Source organism: Montipora capricornis, chromosome 2, assembly GCF_036669925.1.
Source record: "Montipora capricornis isolate CH-2021 chromosome 2, ASM3666992v2, whole genome shotgun sequence".
Taxonomy (NCBI): Eukaryota; Metazoa; Cnidaria; class Anthozoa; order Scleractinia; family Acroporidae; genus Montipora; species Montipora capricornis.
Genome location: NC_090884.1, coordinates 35,831,917 through 35,846,916, shown reverse-complemented (window position 1 = coordinate 35,846,916; position 15,000 = coordinate 35,831,917). Strand labels below are relative to the sequence as shown.

Sequence of the window (15,000 nt, the reverse complement as noted above, 5' to 3'; positions counted from 1 at the left end):
ACGCGTATGTTAATGAGACAAATTATAAACAATGACGTCAGCAAAGATTTCCCTACACGATGTTACTGTAAATATGCAGACTTCATGAACGAATACAAGACATTCATGAAACAGTGATCTTCACAGTAAAATAACTAGGTCATGTCGTTGCAAAGAAGCCTTACCCTTGAGCATGCAATTGTCATGGTACTGACACTGCTGTACCATTTATTTCTTATTAATCAAATTCTGGTTGGTACCTTTGATGCATATTACATGAATGTTGAATGATGATTAATGAATATTTGAAGCAGTGCGTATCACGTACTGGAGATCCAATCGATGGCAAAAATCTTGTCAAAACCAACACTTGTGGTATTTAACAAACTTAGGACAAAGTCCAGCCGTAATTTTGTGGCTTCTGCAAATGTTTAGACTTTCCAGTCTTCTCTGATAAGTACGGTAAACCGTAGGAGTAGCAATGTATTGCACTCTACCGCACATGAGATTGTAATTCCGTTTTACTACTGCCATTTTATGGCATAAATGTTATGAAATTATTTTGTGGAAAACTATATGTTTTTCCAAAATTGAAGTGCTTTTAAATATTTGCATAATTAAATGGATTATGAAAGAATCACCATAGCTTGACATTTGTTGATTTATTAAAAAATAATCTTTACTAATATATAGAATGTATTGCAATAGAATTATTCAGAAGGACTTAATGGGAAATTACAGATCCTTTTTTTGGGACTTTTATTTGGAAAGAATTTTTAATGAAAAAAAATTTAAGGACAGTGTGTCATGTTGTAAAAATATGGAGTGATTAAAGATAACAAATGATCGTTTAAGATTTGTGGCACTGTTCAGAGACAATATTCCTTTACTAAGAGTATTACCACAGATAGCAAAGACCGTAAACGTGTATAACGTCTTAAATTCATTTTAAGACATATTTGGAATTTTGGGAATTGAATATTAATTGATTCCAATTTCGAGTCAAACAAAACATTGAGATTCTGCAGATTCTGTAAGGTGTGGTGGGAGTACGTTTACAAATTACTAAAGGATGATGTTGCTAACATTCTGGGCCTTCCCAGGAGCCCATCTGGAGCGTGCAACTTCCATACAGCGTCTGTGAAACGGCGTTTTCACAAGTAGGTTTATTTTTAGACTAGCCCTTCCCGCGAATTAGGTAAAAAAACAAAGGCAGTTCCGGTTCGGTGACCCTATGACGACAGCTTAATTTCTTGTAATTAGTCATCGGGCTCCTGTCGGAGTCTCATTAGCGGGAAATTCAATCTAAAAATAACCTTACTTGTGAAAACGCCGTTGCACGAAAATAGGTAAGTTCCACGCTCCGGGTGATGGGCTCCTGGCCTTCCCAGGGGGTGGTAGAGAGTAACCAATACCAACTGTTGATGTAACTTCACCGTGGGAGTGCATTTCCTGGAGTTAGGAGGTCGCAGCATGAAAGCAGTTTGGGGAGTGGGGGGGACGCTTAAAACCTGGAGTACGCAAATCCTGCATGTAGTATGCAGGCCCTTCCCCAGGGACAACTAAGACTAACCAATGGTACCACAACAGGCGCCATTGGATGGCGAGGTCATTTATAGGGGTCTCGTGGAGGGGGGGTATTTCGCCAAAAAACACGTTTCTCTATCGTATGCAGCGCCTTCCTACTGGGTGCTAGAGAGTAACCAATGCCATATGTACATGTAAATTCAAAGGGCGCGTGCATTTCTTGGGGTTAGGGGGTCCCAGCGGGGAGGGCGGGTGTTACGCTTACAGCCTATATCGGTTAGGGACGAACCAGACAAACTAATGGCATCACAGGATGCCCCTTCGGATGGCGAGTGCATTTCTCGGGGTTAGGGGGTCCCAGCTCAAAACTAGGGGGAGGTAGACGGCCATGACCGTTTCACCTCCAGGTGTCGGTGCCAGCTCGCCCCGAGGTGCTACGGCCCAACCGAGGGTACCCCGGGATTCTTCATCGGACGGCGAGTCATTCCTTGCGTATTAGGGGGCGTAGCTCTCAAGGAGGGAAGGGGGGGAAACAGCAAGACCGCAAAAAATCCCATCTTCGCAGGGGTGCGGCTCCTTCCCGGGGGGGCCAAAAAGAAAACCGATTTGACCGCCAGATTGGTCATGGCGAGTGTTATCTTTCTAGCCCGACCCCGCGACTCCCGGACAAATCAGGGGGGTGGGGGAGGGAGGATAGTCGCCAAGAACTAAAAAACAATGTTTTCGGGATAACTCCCCCGGGATTTAAAATTTGGCCAATCCGGGGGCGCGGTCGCGTAGGTCTCTGGGGGGGACGTCTGGTGTGGGTAGGACGAGTCCAGGGGGGGTACTTTTGTCTCTGACTGGGGGTGTTCTCGGGCCTCTGGCGGGGAGAGGTCGATTCGCCCCGGGGCGAAAAGGGTGCCAAAAGTCGTTGGGCCACGGGTTCTTGCCGCACACGAAGTCGGGTCCCAAGGGAATAAAACCTATGAATGTTATGGACGAAAAACTTCACACAGGGTACCCAATATGACACAGGATCACCAAACTTCGTCACGTGATAGATCTTGTCGAGACCTTTCCAATGGTATATGACATTGTGGGTTAACTCCAAAAAATAAAATATGTTTTTTTCCCGTAATTTGGCAGTGCGAATCCGTTGTTAGTTGTACTTCCACACTGGATTCAAGGCTCTTCAGAAGTCGACAAGAGTAATGGTCGCTAAATTCGACACTCGGATTTACGCTAAGGCCCTCAAACTTGGCAGGCACCTGCAAGGGGACTAGGAGGTTTAGCTCGCTGACTTAGGGGGGGATCTGACAAAACCGGGGGGAGTTATGTCCCCCAAAAGGTGTTTTTGTCACTTATGAAGAGCCTTCCCTGGGGATGTTGGAATGTTGGAGGAAAACCGATGGCACCGCGATGTGCACCACATGATTCCGAGGGCACATCTTGGGTCGGGGTATTCCAGCTGTACGAGAGCAACAGTTACGGCCCCAAAAGTAGTCCGTATCCTGTATCGAGAGCATTTCCTGGGGACGCCGGACGAAAATCAATGGCACTACGACATGCGCTCGGGGATACTGCGTGTACATCGCTGGGTCGGTGGGGGGGGGGGGGGGAGGGGCGGAGTTACGGGCCAACGACTCATGCGTCTTCCTTACGGAGGGCATCTTCCCGACGAGTTCCGGAGACGACTCTTTCCCCGGCGGATCGCTCATCCCCATGCCGAGTGTAAAGGCCCCGGCACCAAAACAGGAGAGGGAGGGGGCAAGACCGTGGGGACTTGGCGCGCCGGCCTTCAGAGTCCGATGACAACAGGCCCCTTCCCCGCCCAGGCTCGGGTCGAAGGAGGGACCTGGCTAGGAGGAGACTTGGAATGACTTTTCCCTCAGTCGGCCAAGGGGAAGCGGGAAGGGTTTACTCTCCGCCGACCGGGAAGTGCGCTACTTGTCCCGTCGGCCGACATGATATCGGACCAAACGGCCCGGTTTTCCCCATCGCTGACCGGGAATCGGCCTGTCTTCAGCCCTTGATGAAAGGGAAGAGTGCCATATTCAGCAGTAAGTTTTGGACTTGTCAAAACAATTTCCTATTTTCCACACTGACCGACTTGTCGGCCCGGGTATCCTGTTTCGGGAGTCAGTCACCGACTTGACAAATAATAAGGGAAGATCAATCTCATGATCGTAGCATTCATTTCTGGACAAGAACTCTGTTACTGAACGAGCATCCTTCCCATGGGTTTACTCATCACTGGTTTCCACCCTTTGGAGGAACGCACAATGAACAATGACCTCTTTAGTTGCTATATATGTTCATTCAGTGACTTGCAGAGTACATTCCTCTGAAGAAGACAGCAGAAGGCAGGGCGAATATTGAGTTTTTACCCTTTTTTAGATCTGCTTTAAACCCCCTTGTTATTTTCTTTTTAATTACTGGCGAAGATTGCTCAAACAGTTTTATTTTATTAGCAGCCGGTAAAGTAGAAGTCGGATCCGACATCAGAACACAAAACACACCACAAAACGCCGCTTAACTTTTTATCACACTTTAATGCGATCCAAATTTCAATTTTCTCAACTGAAATCACACAAATACAGAAAATTTCATGTCATGTTGCAAATAGCAAGAGGTAATCAAAGCGGATCGGGGTACAGTTCTACATACACTCCGTTAATTAAACCAACGTTTGGGACGCACAGATCACCAAAAGTAATCAACCAATCGATCAAAAACTTTATTATGAAAAAAAGAAAAAATTACATGATAGGACATATTTAAAAAGTAGTACAAAACCGTTCTCTAGATAACAGATTAGAAAACTTTAATGTGCTTGGAATTGACCTTTTCACCGATACGGCGGTCATTTTGATTTATATTGTTTCGAAAGACATTATGGCATGCCCAGGGGGGCAAATGTTAATGTACCAAAATCGAAAATACCATAATACTCGTGGCTTGTCCCTCCAAAAATTTGCATTAGCATTGGCTTCAGTCTCTCTTGGGACCATTGTGAGTCCCAAAATAAAATAATTTATGCAGAATTTTGGAGGGGCAAACAAAGAGTAGTATGGTATTTTTGATATATATTAGTCCTTATTGCCCCCAATGGGGCATAGGGCCGCTGGTATTTTTGATACTGGCTAGTATCTCGAAAGAATGCAAGTTCCGCAAAGTACAAAATTTAAAACAAATAATAATAATAATAATAATAATAATAATAATAATAATAATAATAATAATAATAATAATAATAATAATAATAATGATAATGATAATGATGGTAATAACTTTATTAACAAATTCTTTCAAGAACAATCTGAAATTTACAATATATGATCTACTAAAATCCTAAAAATGATATTCACAATAATACTCCGTAGAAATATATAACAATTATACTATACGTTTGTATTGACAAAGTCACGGCAATAGAGTGTTCTTAAATATCACATTATGGCTCGTTCTTGCATTACAATGTCAATAATAATAATAATAATAGTAATAATGATGACAATAAGAGGGCTGTTCCCAAATGAGTTAACTAACTTCAGAAGATAACCCTTTTAGGGAAGAGTTCACATTCGGAGGAAGGAACTTTCCATTAATTAAGATCTGCAATGTTAGCACGCATCCCGCAATATGTTCTTCACGTGCACTAGCAACAGAGGTTGTCATCTCCACTGGATCCACTCCGTTCAAGTGTCTCGACAGAGCACAGTTGAAAGGAAGTTGAACATCATGTAAAGAAAACCTTCTAAAACCGCTGAAAAAAGAAACGTTAGCGCAAAAATGCAAAAAGAACTGCATTAGCTGCAGAGATGGCGCAGTAGTGAGAGCACGCACCTCCCACAAATGTTGCCTGGGTTCGATTCCCAGACTTGGCGTCATACGAGGGTTGAGTCTGTTAGTTGTCTGCACCGAGTGGTTTTTCTCCGGGTACTCCGGTTTTCCTCTTTCCTCAAAAACTAGCATTTGACTTGACCTGCGCTAATTGCTTACTTCAGTTTGCAGTGTCCCCAATTAGTGCTCCGTCGCCAGAACGACTAGACACTTAAAGAAAGTTTTATTATTTTTTTATTTTATTATGTATTATTATTATTACTATTTATTATTATTATTATCATTATTATTATTACAAATAAAAGTCGTGACTGTGTACGTGCGCCAACTATTGAAAGAAATTGACTTCGTACATCAGATGGCAATACGGCCCAGTCTTTTACGAACTTTATGGACTACTCCTGACAACTCGCCAAGCGATACCGTAACGTGCTTTCGTTCCATATGTCAACCGGATTTCAGCATGTCACTTCGAAAAGTGGCAAGTACATAATTTTGTTGCTGGCCAATTGACTTCTCTTCCCTGCCATTTTAGGCGCAGAAGCCAGAGAAGAAGCTGAAAAGATTGTACCCCCAATACAATAGCCGAATGGGAATTGAGTTTATAGATCTTAAAATTCAGGAATGTCCTTGTTAGAATTCGGCAAATTGGGGGTTATATACATAAGACCGGGACGAACTCAGACCGGTATGATCTTGTACCTGTACCTGGTGTGGTTTCGGGACGAAATAATGTTTCGTCCAATAAATATATGGCTGACCCAAAAGCATACACGCAGGCTTGAAACTTCTCGACCCAGTCTGAGATTTGTTGTCATTTACAAGACAACGGTACGAACTCAGACCGGTGTGAGTTCATTGCCAGGCCTGTCTTATGTAACGCATACCAAGAAATTATGGAGGCCGATACGAACTCATGCCGGCCTGAGTTCGTCGCCTCTCTTATTTTTGTTGAAGATGTAGCATCTTTATCAAAATCCGCTCAAGGATATCGTGTACGACTTTAAACCAAACATTTACATTACAACAATCGTTGCAAAAAGGCAACGCAAAAATATATTGGCGTAAATACAGATTTCAAGAGTGCTGCCAGAAAATCCTAACTATTTTTGAGAGCATTGAGGGACAGGTGCTGAGATTTGCTAACAGGATCTCCATCAAAATATTTTGTCGCCCTCTAAATCTCTCCACTATAGGTAGTACATTCCAACAAGTGTCGGTTTGTGCATTTCAAATTGGATTTGTTTGCCAGGCAATGAAAGCGTTTATTCAGTTTCACGAACTGATAAATTGCCTGCTACTAACTGAAGTACTTACTGCTCACACTTAACAGTTTCTAACTTTATAGTCACGAAAAATGCACGCCGGAAAGAAGTAAGGCATACCTCGAAAAAAATTCAGTCATGATTCATAAATTTAAGTTGGCTACAAGGCCATTCGTAAAAGCCACCGACACAGACAGGTTCTTCCTCATCAAATGCACCAGGAAATATGGGATGCAGTGCTGGGTTCAGCACTCGAAGAACTTCGACCACCACATTTCCCTGAGCAACTGATCGACCGTGCATTTGAGTTCTCGAAGTCAAGACACAAACCGCATGGATTCTGCTGCTTGTGTCAGGAAGCATCATTCCGAACTCGGTGCCTGTGGAATATAAGTAAAACACATGGATAAAGTACATTGAACAATCATATTTGTAGTGTTGCAAGCATGCAATCTTACCTTGAGGAATGATAAAACCAGTCTGAGAGGGAGGTTGTCTATGTAATGGCCCACATGGACGGGTGGACGTGGGTGGACGAACTTGGACTCGGGTAGTAGCTTGATTGGGAGGGACAAAGGTTGAAAATACACTGGAGGGGCTATCACCAAAGGGGAGAGTGGATGAGTGGATTTCTGAAGGCTGAACAACAGCAGGGACCGAAACATTGTATATGGTGGTTGTTGTATCACTGACGGGGACCAAAGAGAAAGAGTTAGTGGGAAGGCTATTTGCCGTACATAAACTGAGTGTGCGACCACTGACAGGGGCAGTGGTTGTGTCTGTAATGGCCGTGGATGGGGAAACCCGAATGACACTTGGAACATTGGTGATTGCGTCACTAGTAGAAGGGGCGTCATTGGCAGGTGAGGAAGTATCCATTGAAAAGGAAACACTTAAAGTCCATTGATGACGTGTCTGCCACAGTTTGCGTCGTTGCCCAGTACCATACAGAGCAGGCTTCCTCGGCACTCTTCCAACTTCTCTCAGTAAATCATCGGGCAAGTCCTTAAAAACAATACCCAGCTGCTGAAGCTTAGCATATGGCATTTTGCGGGCTTCTTCTTTGACAAGATCGCCTATACAGATCAAAATACATAGTTAATCTTCATAAATAGCTTCGCCAAGCTATAGCTCAAAGATAAAACGCAGTTCTCGGGTAGTCTCTCATATACCGGGCCCCGAAATAGTTAAACATTAACAGCTAATAGCATCATACAACAAATACTAGGTACACAGGAACAGAACTTGTCTTACACAGGGTACAGAGGAATGGACCACTACGGGGTCAGGGGGAACACAGGGAGGGGAGACAGCGGGTATAGAGGAACAGAGGGACAGAGGATCAGGGGGTATAAAGGAACAGCGGGTAAACAGGAACATCGGATACAGAGGGATGGAGGGTAGATGAGGTATATGAGAGATCAGCCCAATTCTCGGATTAAGCCATTACCATGGCTTGCCTTTAGAGGATACTTATAGAGAGCTTATAAAAAGCAAAGTATGCTGCAGGTAAGTTACAGCTGTAACACCGTGCTCATTTACAAACTATGAGGGGCTGATAGACTCTCTGCTGTCCGTTCGCTTGAAGATGGAAAACACCTGATGTATCGAGGGAGAAACAAAACTAAGACACACGAATAGCATACTATATTTGGCATTGAACAGTTCCTGAAGAGGTTTTGTTGACACTTCCTCTTTCTTGTCCTGGTGACCTTTAAATAATCAAAAATAGCACAGTCAGAACTAAAGCTCCTAGCTATAGGGAGTTTCTCCCATTACTCTTAAAAATACTAATGAATTAGGAAATCCTTATATGTATATTGCAGGGCAATCATTGGCCTTTACATACTTAGCAATAATTGTTGGAGGTGTAATGCCTGGTGCACCAGTGTACAGATTGACAAGAGGGTTATCCAACAAGACCCAAGGTTGTTGAGGCTGCTAACATCATCTATGATTTGGGTCTGTGACTCGTAACTTTTCAAGTTACATTTCGTGTCTATCTTTTAATCAGAGGCAAGAAACATGTCTAAATATGAATTCTTCATGACATACAACTGCAAAGCAAACGTGTATGCACAGTACAGCATACATGACTAGACCGAATGCATAAATGGCGGCCAAGAAATATTTTTTTGTTTATGTACTAATTAGACTCACTAGCCTCGTTTGCATGGACAAAATACAAAAGAAACGTTGCTTGAGAGCGAGGCTAGTGGTTTTGGGCCACCATTTATGCATTCGGTCTATAACTTTTGCTGGTTGGAAGTGTACTTATCAATAATTTAACCGCTGACGCAGACAAAAAAGCAATCTGCCATGAAAACAATAATGGACTTTACAACAATTGCAAGCTACCCGTTCGAAAAATAGTCAGTACTTTGATCCAAACACTACATCTTATGATAGTCCTTTTATGACTGGGGGTCAGCAGTTAAGGTATCTTTAACTATACTTCCAACCTGCAACGTGAAACAAGCGTTTGGCCTTTTTACAAAGCTCCAGTGAAATTAAGCAACTGATTCAATTTAAAAGAAGTGCCGCTACGTGCAGTATGCTTCGTAAACATGGTCTGCTGCAATTTCATGTCCTCAGCATTTCCTTGAGGTGTCTATTCAAACCAAATCTTATCCACAAGGCATATATAGTTCAATCTATTTGTACTCCACACTTATATACCAAAAATTAACATATAACAGTCCTCTGCTGTTGGTGTTTGTTTGAAATTGTTCTCTGGATGATAACCTACAAAAATTATATGAGATTTTTCTGTCTAGATAATAAATTTTAAAACGTTAATGTCCCTTTTCCAAGGTTTCAAATCTTTCTGCCTTGTCAGCCTTTTTGTTGACCTCTGAAGCCAGCTTGGAATGGTGCAATGACAATCACCGAAAGACCTTGTGTAATCAACCAGTGGCTTAATGTAATTCACTCCATAACACAAACTATCACACTTATCATGTTTTTATGTCAGCCGAAAAGATCCTGGGAACATATCCAAGACAACAAAAACAATGGACGCATGTATGTTGTAAGCCAAATATATAGAATAACGAGGTACTAGTGCACATGTGCTTTTGTCAACAGTCTATTTTAAATGCAATAGGAAAGTGAATGACCACTGGCATTAAGGTCACTTGAAAACTCCAGAGAAACAGGATAACTTCTCCAGGGGCTTGAACTACGTACCACAGCTGTAGACCTACCACAATCAAGACCACTGAAACAAACATTTCACCCAATCCGATAGTCTACACAACAGGTACGTTATATTTGCAACATTATTTAAAGCAGTACACCAGTAAAAGGCTCAGTTAAAATATCACTTGACAATGAAGGTGAAGAAATAAATCACTGCAACGGTAACTTTCCAAATAAATTTATGCCACTTTCAGGATAAATTTGAATTCTGTAAGTGATTTACAATCTTAACTTACATTGCAAGTAACTAGAAAACAAGGGAATAATATTGCAACCAGGTGCAGACATCACCCGCTCCCCAACTGAAGACGCTCCTTGATAGAGTGTTCCATCCAAACCACACAACAACAAACAATGGCCTCCCAATGTTTCCAGTTCTGCGACCTGCAATTAAGTTTATCAAAACTAAGATTGGCATTGTACTGTCTTATTATGGCGTATAACTATAATTATTCCAACCACTCTTCTACTAGTTTCAAGCTTGCTAGATCTGTACCAAAGCTTAGCCTGTGCTTCTTTAATAAAATTAATTGTAACAATAATTGTAATAGCTCATGCCATGCCAGCCAATAGAAATGCAGTAATCACTGGTCACACGCACGCCTCCATACTTATTATTGTGTCCAAATTACAGAAGTGACACACAGAGAACTACATGTACTACTTAAAAGGTGAAATCTGTATGGTACTTACAAGACAGCAGCTCGCCATTATAAATATACCCAAAAAGATTTGCCCTGCAAGGAATATTTCCAGTCACATGTCGCCCATTCTTAATACAGGGCATGATAATATTATCAAGGATTTATATATCATTACCCGAATTTAAACACCCTCACTGTCAAACTTGGAAATCTGAGAGCACCCAAAATGTTTGAGGAAGGTTTGAGGTTCACCTTGTTTACTATTCATTGGCCTTTTCATTTAAAACACATGTACATAATTTCCATAAATTGATCTTTTACACATCAACAGTAACTTCCCCATAACGACAAAATAACTGTGCACTAATGAGCATAAATGTATGAAATATTCCTAGTGTGAATATTTCAGTTAAAAGTATTTGTTACCAATATTATTGTTATTATTATCATAACAAAGTGACAAATTTTTGTATGCAAATAGTCAAGCTACCTCCTTCATCATATTCTTGATGATCCTCTTTGCCCTCTCATCTTGCGACAGTGAAGATACACCTGTCAATGAGGTTGACTCAGCTGCCTTCCTTCTATAAGAATCTTTATCAGATTCATTAAGGCCTCGCCATTTTTCACCAAGGGCACGAAAAACCTCAGCATTTCCACCAACTTGCTCTGTGAAAACAAATGAACATATGCGAAATCCTTTTTTCAGCGTCATAATGAAAATTCTTAACCGTGCACTGCCTGAATGAATGATTGCAGCAGCATCCATTGTTTTTCCTGTGTACGACAACATAACCTCATCATAAATCAAAAATAGAACCTAGACAACCCTTAATACTGGGTATTTTTTTCAATAAAAAAAGGCACAATAGTTGGTATTTACCCTGATACCTCAACTAACATAAATAAAAAAAATTGAGAATTAATATCTTAAATTTGTAGCAAATATTTTTCCTTTTACCGATATGGATTAATTACACATTCCCATCTTTCTCCTTCAAGAATTAATTACTGAATTTGAATTATCATTATGGTATGCAGTCCAAAATGATAACAATACTTACTAAGTATCACAGTAAGAACTAACATTATCAACATAAGGTAATAGATTCTATTTTATATTGTATACCGGTGTGTGTATTGGTGTGTCAGCATGACCCCAAAGCAATGGATCTTTGTAATTGGACATCACAGAATTTATTAAAAACCATGGTGTGCTTTATTAAGGTAACTTTGAAACTACATCAAATTAAACTTTTACTAAAAAAAAAAAAAATAAAATAAACTTACCATTCTTAAGCATTTCACTTGTAAAGGCGTTGAAGCCAGACCGCTTCCTCACTAGCTTTTTGCTGGTAGACGCATCTACTCGTCTGGTGCCATGAAGGTTGGAATTGTGATTGTTTATCCAGTGCTTCAAAAGGAAATACCATAATTACATTTATTTACATTATGTTTACCTTGCATCCCTTGGGGTGCAGGGATGGCGTAGCGGTGAGAGCACGTCTTGCCTCCCACCAATATGTCCCCGGTTTGATTCCCAGACTCGGTGTCATGTGTGGGTTGAGTTTGTTGGTTCTCTGCTCTGCACCAAGAGGTTTTTCTCCGGGTACTCTGGTTTTCCCCTCTCCTCAAAAACCAACATTTGATTTCATTTGCGTTAACTTGTTACTTTCAATTTACAGTGTCCCCAATTAGTGCTCTACAGCATTAGAAGATTAGACACTTAAATAAAGTTTCTTTCCTTTCCTTTCCTTTCAATGACTGTAAGATAATATGGATATTCTTTTAACATCAAAGTGGGTAAAGCATAGCACCCAAAAGTTTGTTAATGCACAGATTATTTGAAAACTTGACGCAATAATTACATTTTGAGACAACTCTGTAGACAAAGAGGTTTCAAATAAAAAGCCACGATTAACAACTTGAGGACTGGCCAAGTCTGAACACTAATCAAAATAAGATGGAAAAAACATTTTGTGGTTGGAATTGCTCTTTTTGTCACGGTAAAATTTGTTAAGGTAATGATCACATGCAAACTGAACAAATACTGCATATCCTTTTTTTCAAAGGTTATCTATTGAAAAGATTAATCACTTCAATTTCAAAACAACACACAACAGTCTCTCTCTCTAGATAAATGGATGTGTATATGACAATTCCAGCCTCGCATGGCTATAACTACAATGATTAATTAAAGCTGAATTTCACTTGCAAGACAAGCAAAAAAGCAAAAGCAACATACACGAAAAACACGGTAAAGTTTAGATCATTAGAACCTTTTGTTAGGACAAAAAAGCTGATTTACCAGAAACATAAATGTGCACATCCTCCCTACTCGGAGCACAATACTTTTGCATGGCTATTGAAAACAAGCCCGTACATCTCTTTTTTTAGACAAACTGTGACATATTAACCTAAACATCATTCACCTCAATGTCTTCAAAGCAAGCAGGAAGGCACACTGTTATGCAAATGACTTACAAAACAACCCTTGAATGTCACTTCAAGAGTGTCCAATGTAGGAACCCACAGCAATGCTACCATCATACCTACTCTTAGTACCCAATTATGTGGTTAGCCAGGCTTACTCTGTTTGCTGGGATGAGTTTAAGCCTGGTATTACAATTATATGGTCTAAATATCATATATATGTAACAAAGAAGTAAAATTAAAAATAATAATACTAATAATAACAACCACAAAAACAAACTGTACAGGGGAAAGTGCTCTGAAATTGCTTGGCATGCCCAGTAAACAAAATTACATAGAGATATCTAAGCCTGCCTAACTGCTAAACAGGTTGGCCTGTTTGTCAGGTAAGCGTAAAACTGAATTTTAATGTGTTTCACCAGTAAACTGGGATCTTGGCAAACGGGCCACCCATTGACTCACGTAAGTGCATGATACCTTTGAGTAGTATACCACAAAATTATGATCAGTGCGGATCCCCCTTCAAATAAATTTTTGGTATATAACTACATGTAGATTTCCACTCAACAAAACAAAGATTGTGATTGGATGGTTCTTGGTTGCATGACCCTATCAAATTAAAATGCATTCTGACCCGGAAACATAGCAGTGTTGCCAACTCATAGAGTCAACTTTGTTTCTTTAATTATTTTGCTTTGATTGTTGAACTGACAGTCAAAATATATAAAGCCCTTTTCTAATGTCTGGTCCCTCTTGGTCCCTCTGATAACTCCATACATTAAGGGTATTTTGGTACATGTCCACCCTTTCAATCAAAACCTGTGAGTGGCTGTATTCCTTGGTAAGTTATGCCCCTGATAAACTTCAAAATAATGCATCCTGACCAGTAAACAACAGACCATTTCACAGTTGTAGCTTAGGTTCCAGGCATATGAATGGATGCAATATAGTGCCAGAGACCTTGTTTACATACCAACGTTTTTAATTTTCATATGCAAATGCAGACTAGTTAGCATAACAGCAAGACATAAAACTAGCGAGATCTGTATCAATGCACACATTGCCACTCACAGGCCAGGTCACTGAGAAAACAACTGTAAAATGACCTTTTCAGCTATTGTTGCTTTTCACTGCTTTTCACTTGTTTTGCTGTGATTATTGAAGGAAAGCACCTAATGTCTCAGGGAATGTTACTGTAGTTTTGTTTCAATTGGGACCATACAGTATTTAAGTTTATAATATTTATTGCCACAGGAGATCAATGGAACAATGATTCCTGCCATGAAAAAGAGAATGGACACATGCAGTTTAAAAGGACATAAAAAATTATATCATTGGGCGTATTATAATAGCTTCGGTAATCCAACCATTATCGCCTTAAATCCCTGAAAATCATTAACCTAAAAAAGCTCACACGATGCTATAAATTGGAAGGAAGAAGGGCAAGGAAAGCACATTTCATTTATAGCACATGTACACGTGTACCGTACCGTTTATTAATACATCCTTTTAACTGTTGCCGTAACGCAGTATATAAACCCTGTAATTAAAATACCGTAAGAAAGACTGTTGAAACTGGCAGAGTGCGTAAGTCGATCGCATACGTGCCAACTCTCCCGGATTATCCGGGAGTCTCCCGGATACGGAACGAATCTCCCGGTCTCCCGTACGGGTCATTAAATCTCCCGGATAAAAACGACTCTGAACCTTTCACAGACGTTTCTCCATTCTAGACTCAAATTGCATCCCCAAGTTTATAAAAAATCGATTTTTTCAAACTCGTTTCATTGTTTCAGTAATGCACTTCTTCGTCTCTGAGTTTCAAACACACGTTAATAGAACTAAACAAAATGACTTCCTTTAGCTATCATAGCCATATAACCGATTGTTTGATTGGATCTCCGATTAACCAATAAAAATTCTTGACATAAGTACTCTGTTTTCCCGCAAATTCACAATGGCGGCAGAATATTCTTGTATTCTGAAGGAGCTGCTGGGGGATGGGTTGATGCGTTTAAAGGGGGGGGGGGGGAGAGGAGGGGAGGGGGAGTGGGTAGGTTGATCGAGGGGGGAGGGTGGGGAGAGCGGATGGAAAAAATCTCCAGATTTTAGATATCTATAGGTTG

At 40.7% G+C, this 15,000-nt stretch overlaps 3 protein-coding genes across 3 annotated transcripts in view; 1 reads left to right on the top strand and 2 right to left on the bottom strand.

Moving 5' to 3' along the window:
• The window catches only part of LOC138020137 (uncharacterized), an 11,457-nt gene extending 10,624 nt beyond the window's left edge, over window positions 1-833 (top strand). The window contains exon 15 of the mRNA XM_068867167.1: window positions 1-833. This exon is cut by the window's left edge and continues 1,085 nt beyond it. The gene's annotated coding sequence lies outside the window, so the exon portion shown is untranslated.
• Window positions 1-15,000, bottom strand: part of LOC138020166 (zinc finger CCCH-type antiviral protein 1-like) — a 45,950-nt gene that overhangs the window by 24,349 nt on the left and 6,601 nt on the right. The window lies entirely within an intron of this gene.
• The window catches only part of LOC138037952 (uncharacterized), a 9,126-nt gene continuing 434 nt past the window's right edge, over window positions 6,309-15,000 (bottom strand). The window contains exons 2-6 of the mRNA XM_068883785.1: window positions 11,732-11,855; window positions 10,932-11,110; window positions 10,034-10,181; window positions 8,243-8,308; window positions 6,309-7,672 (exon numbers count right to left, since the gene is read on the bottom strand). Of these exons, the coding sequence (XP_068739886.1) occupies window positions 6,729-7,672; window positions 8,243-8,308; window positions 10,034-10,181; window positions 10,932-11,110; window positions 11,732-11,855 (1,461 nt within the window). The 3' untranslated portion in view covers window positions 6,309-6,728. The remainder of the gene's footprint in view (window positions 7,673-8,242; window positions 8,309-10,033; window positions 10,182-10,931; window positions 11,111-11,731; window positions 11,856-15,000) is intronic.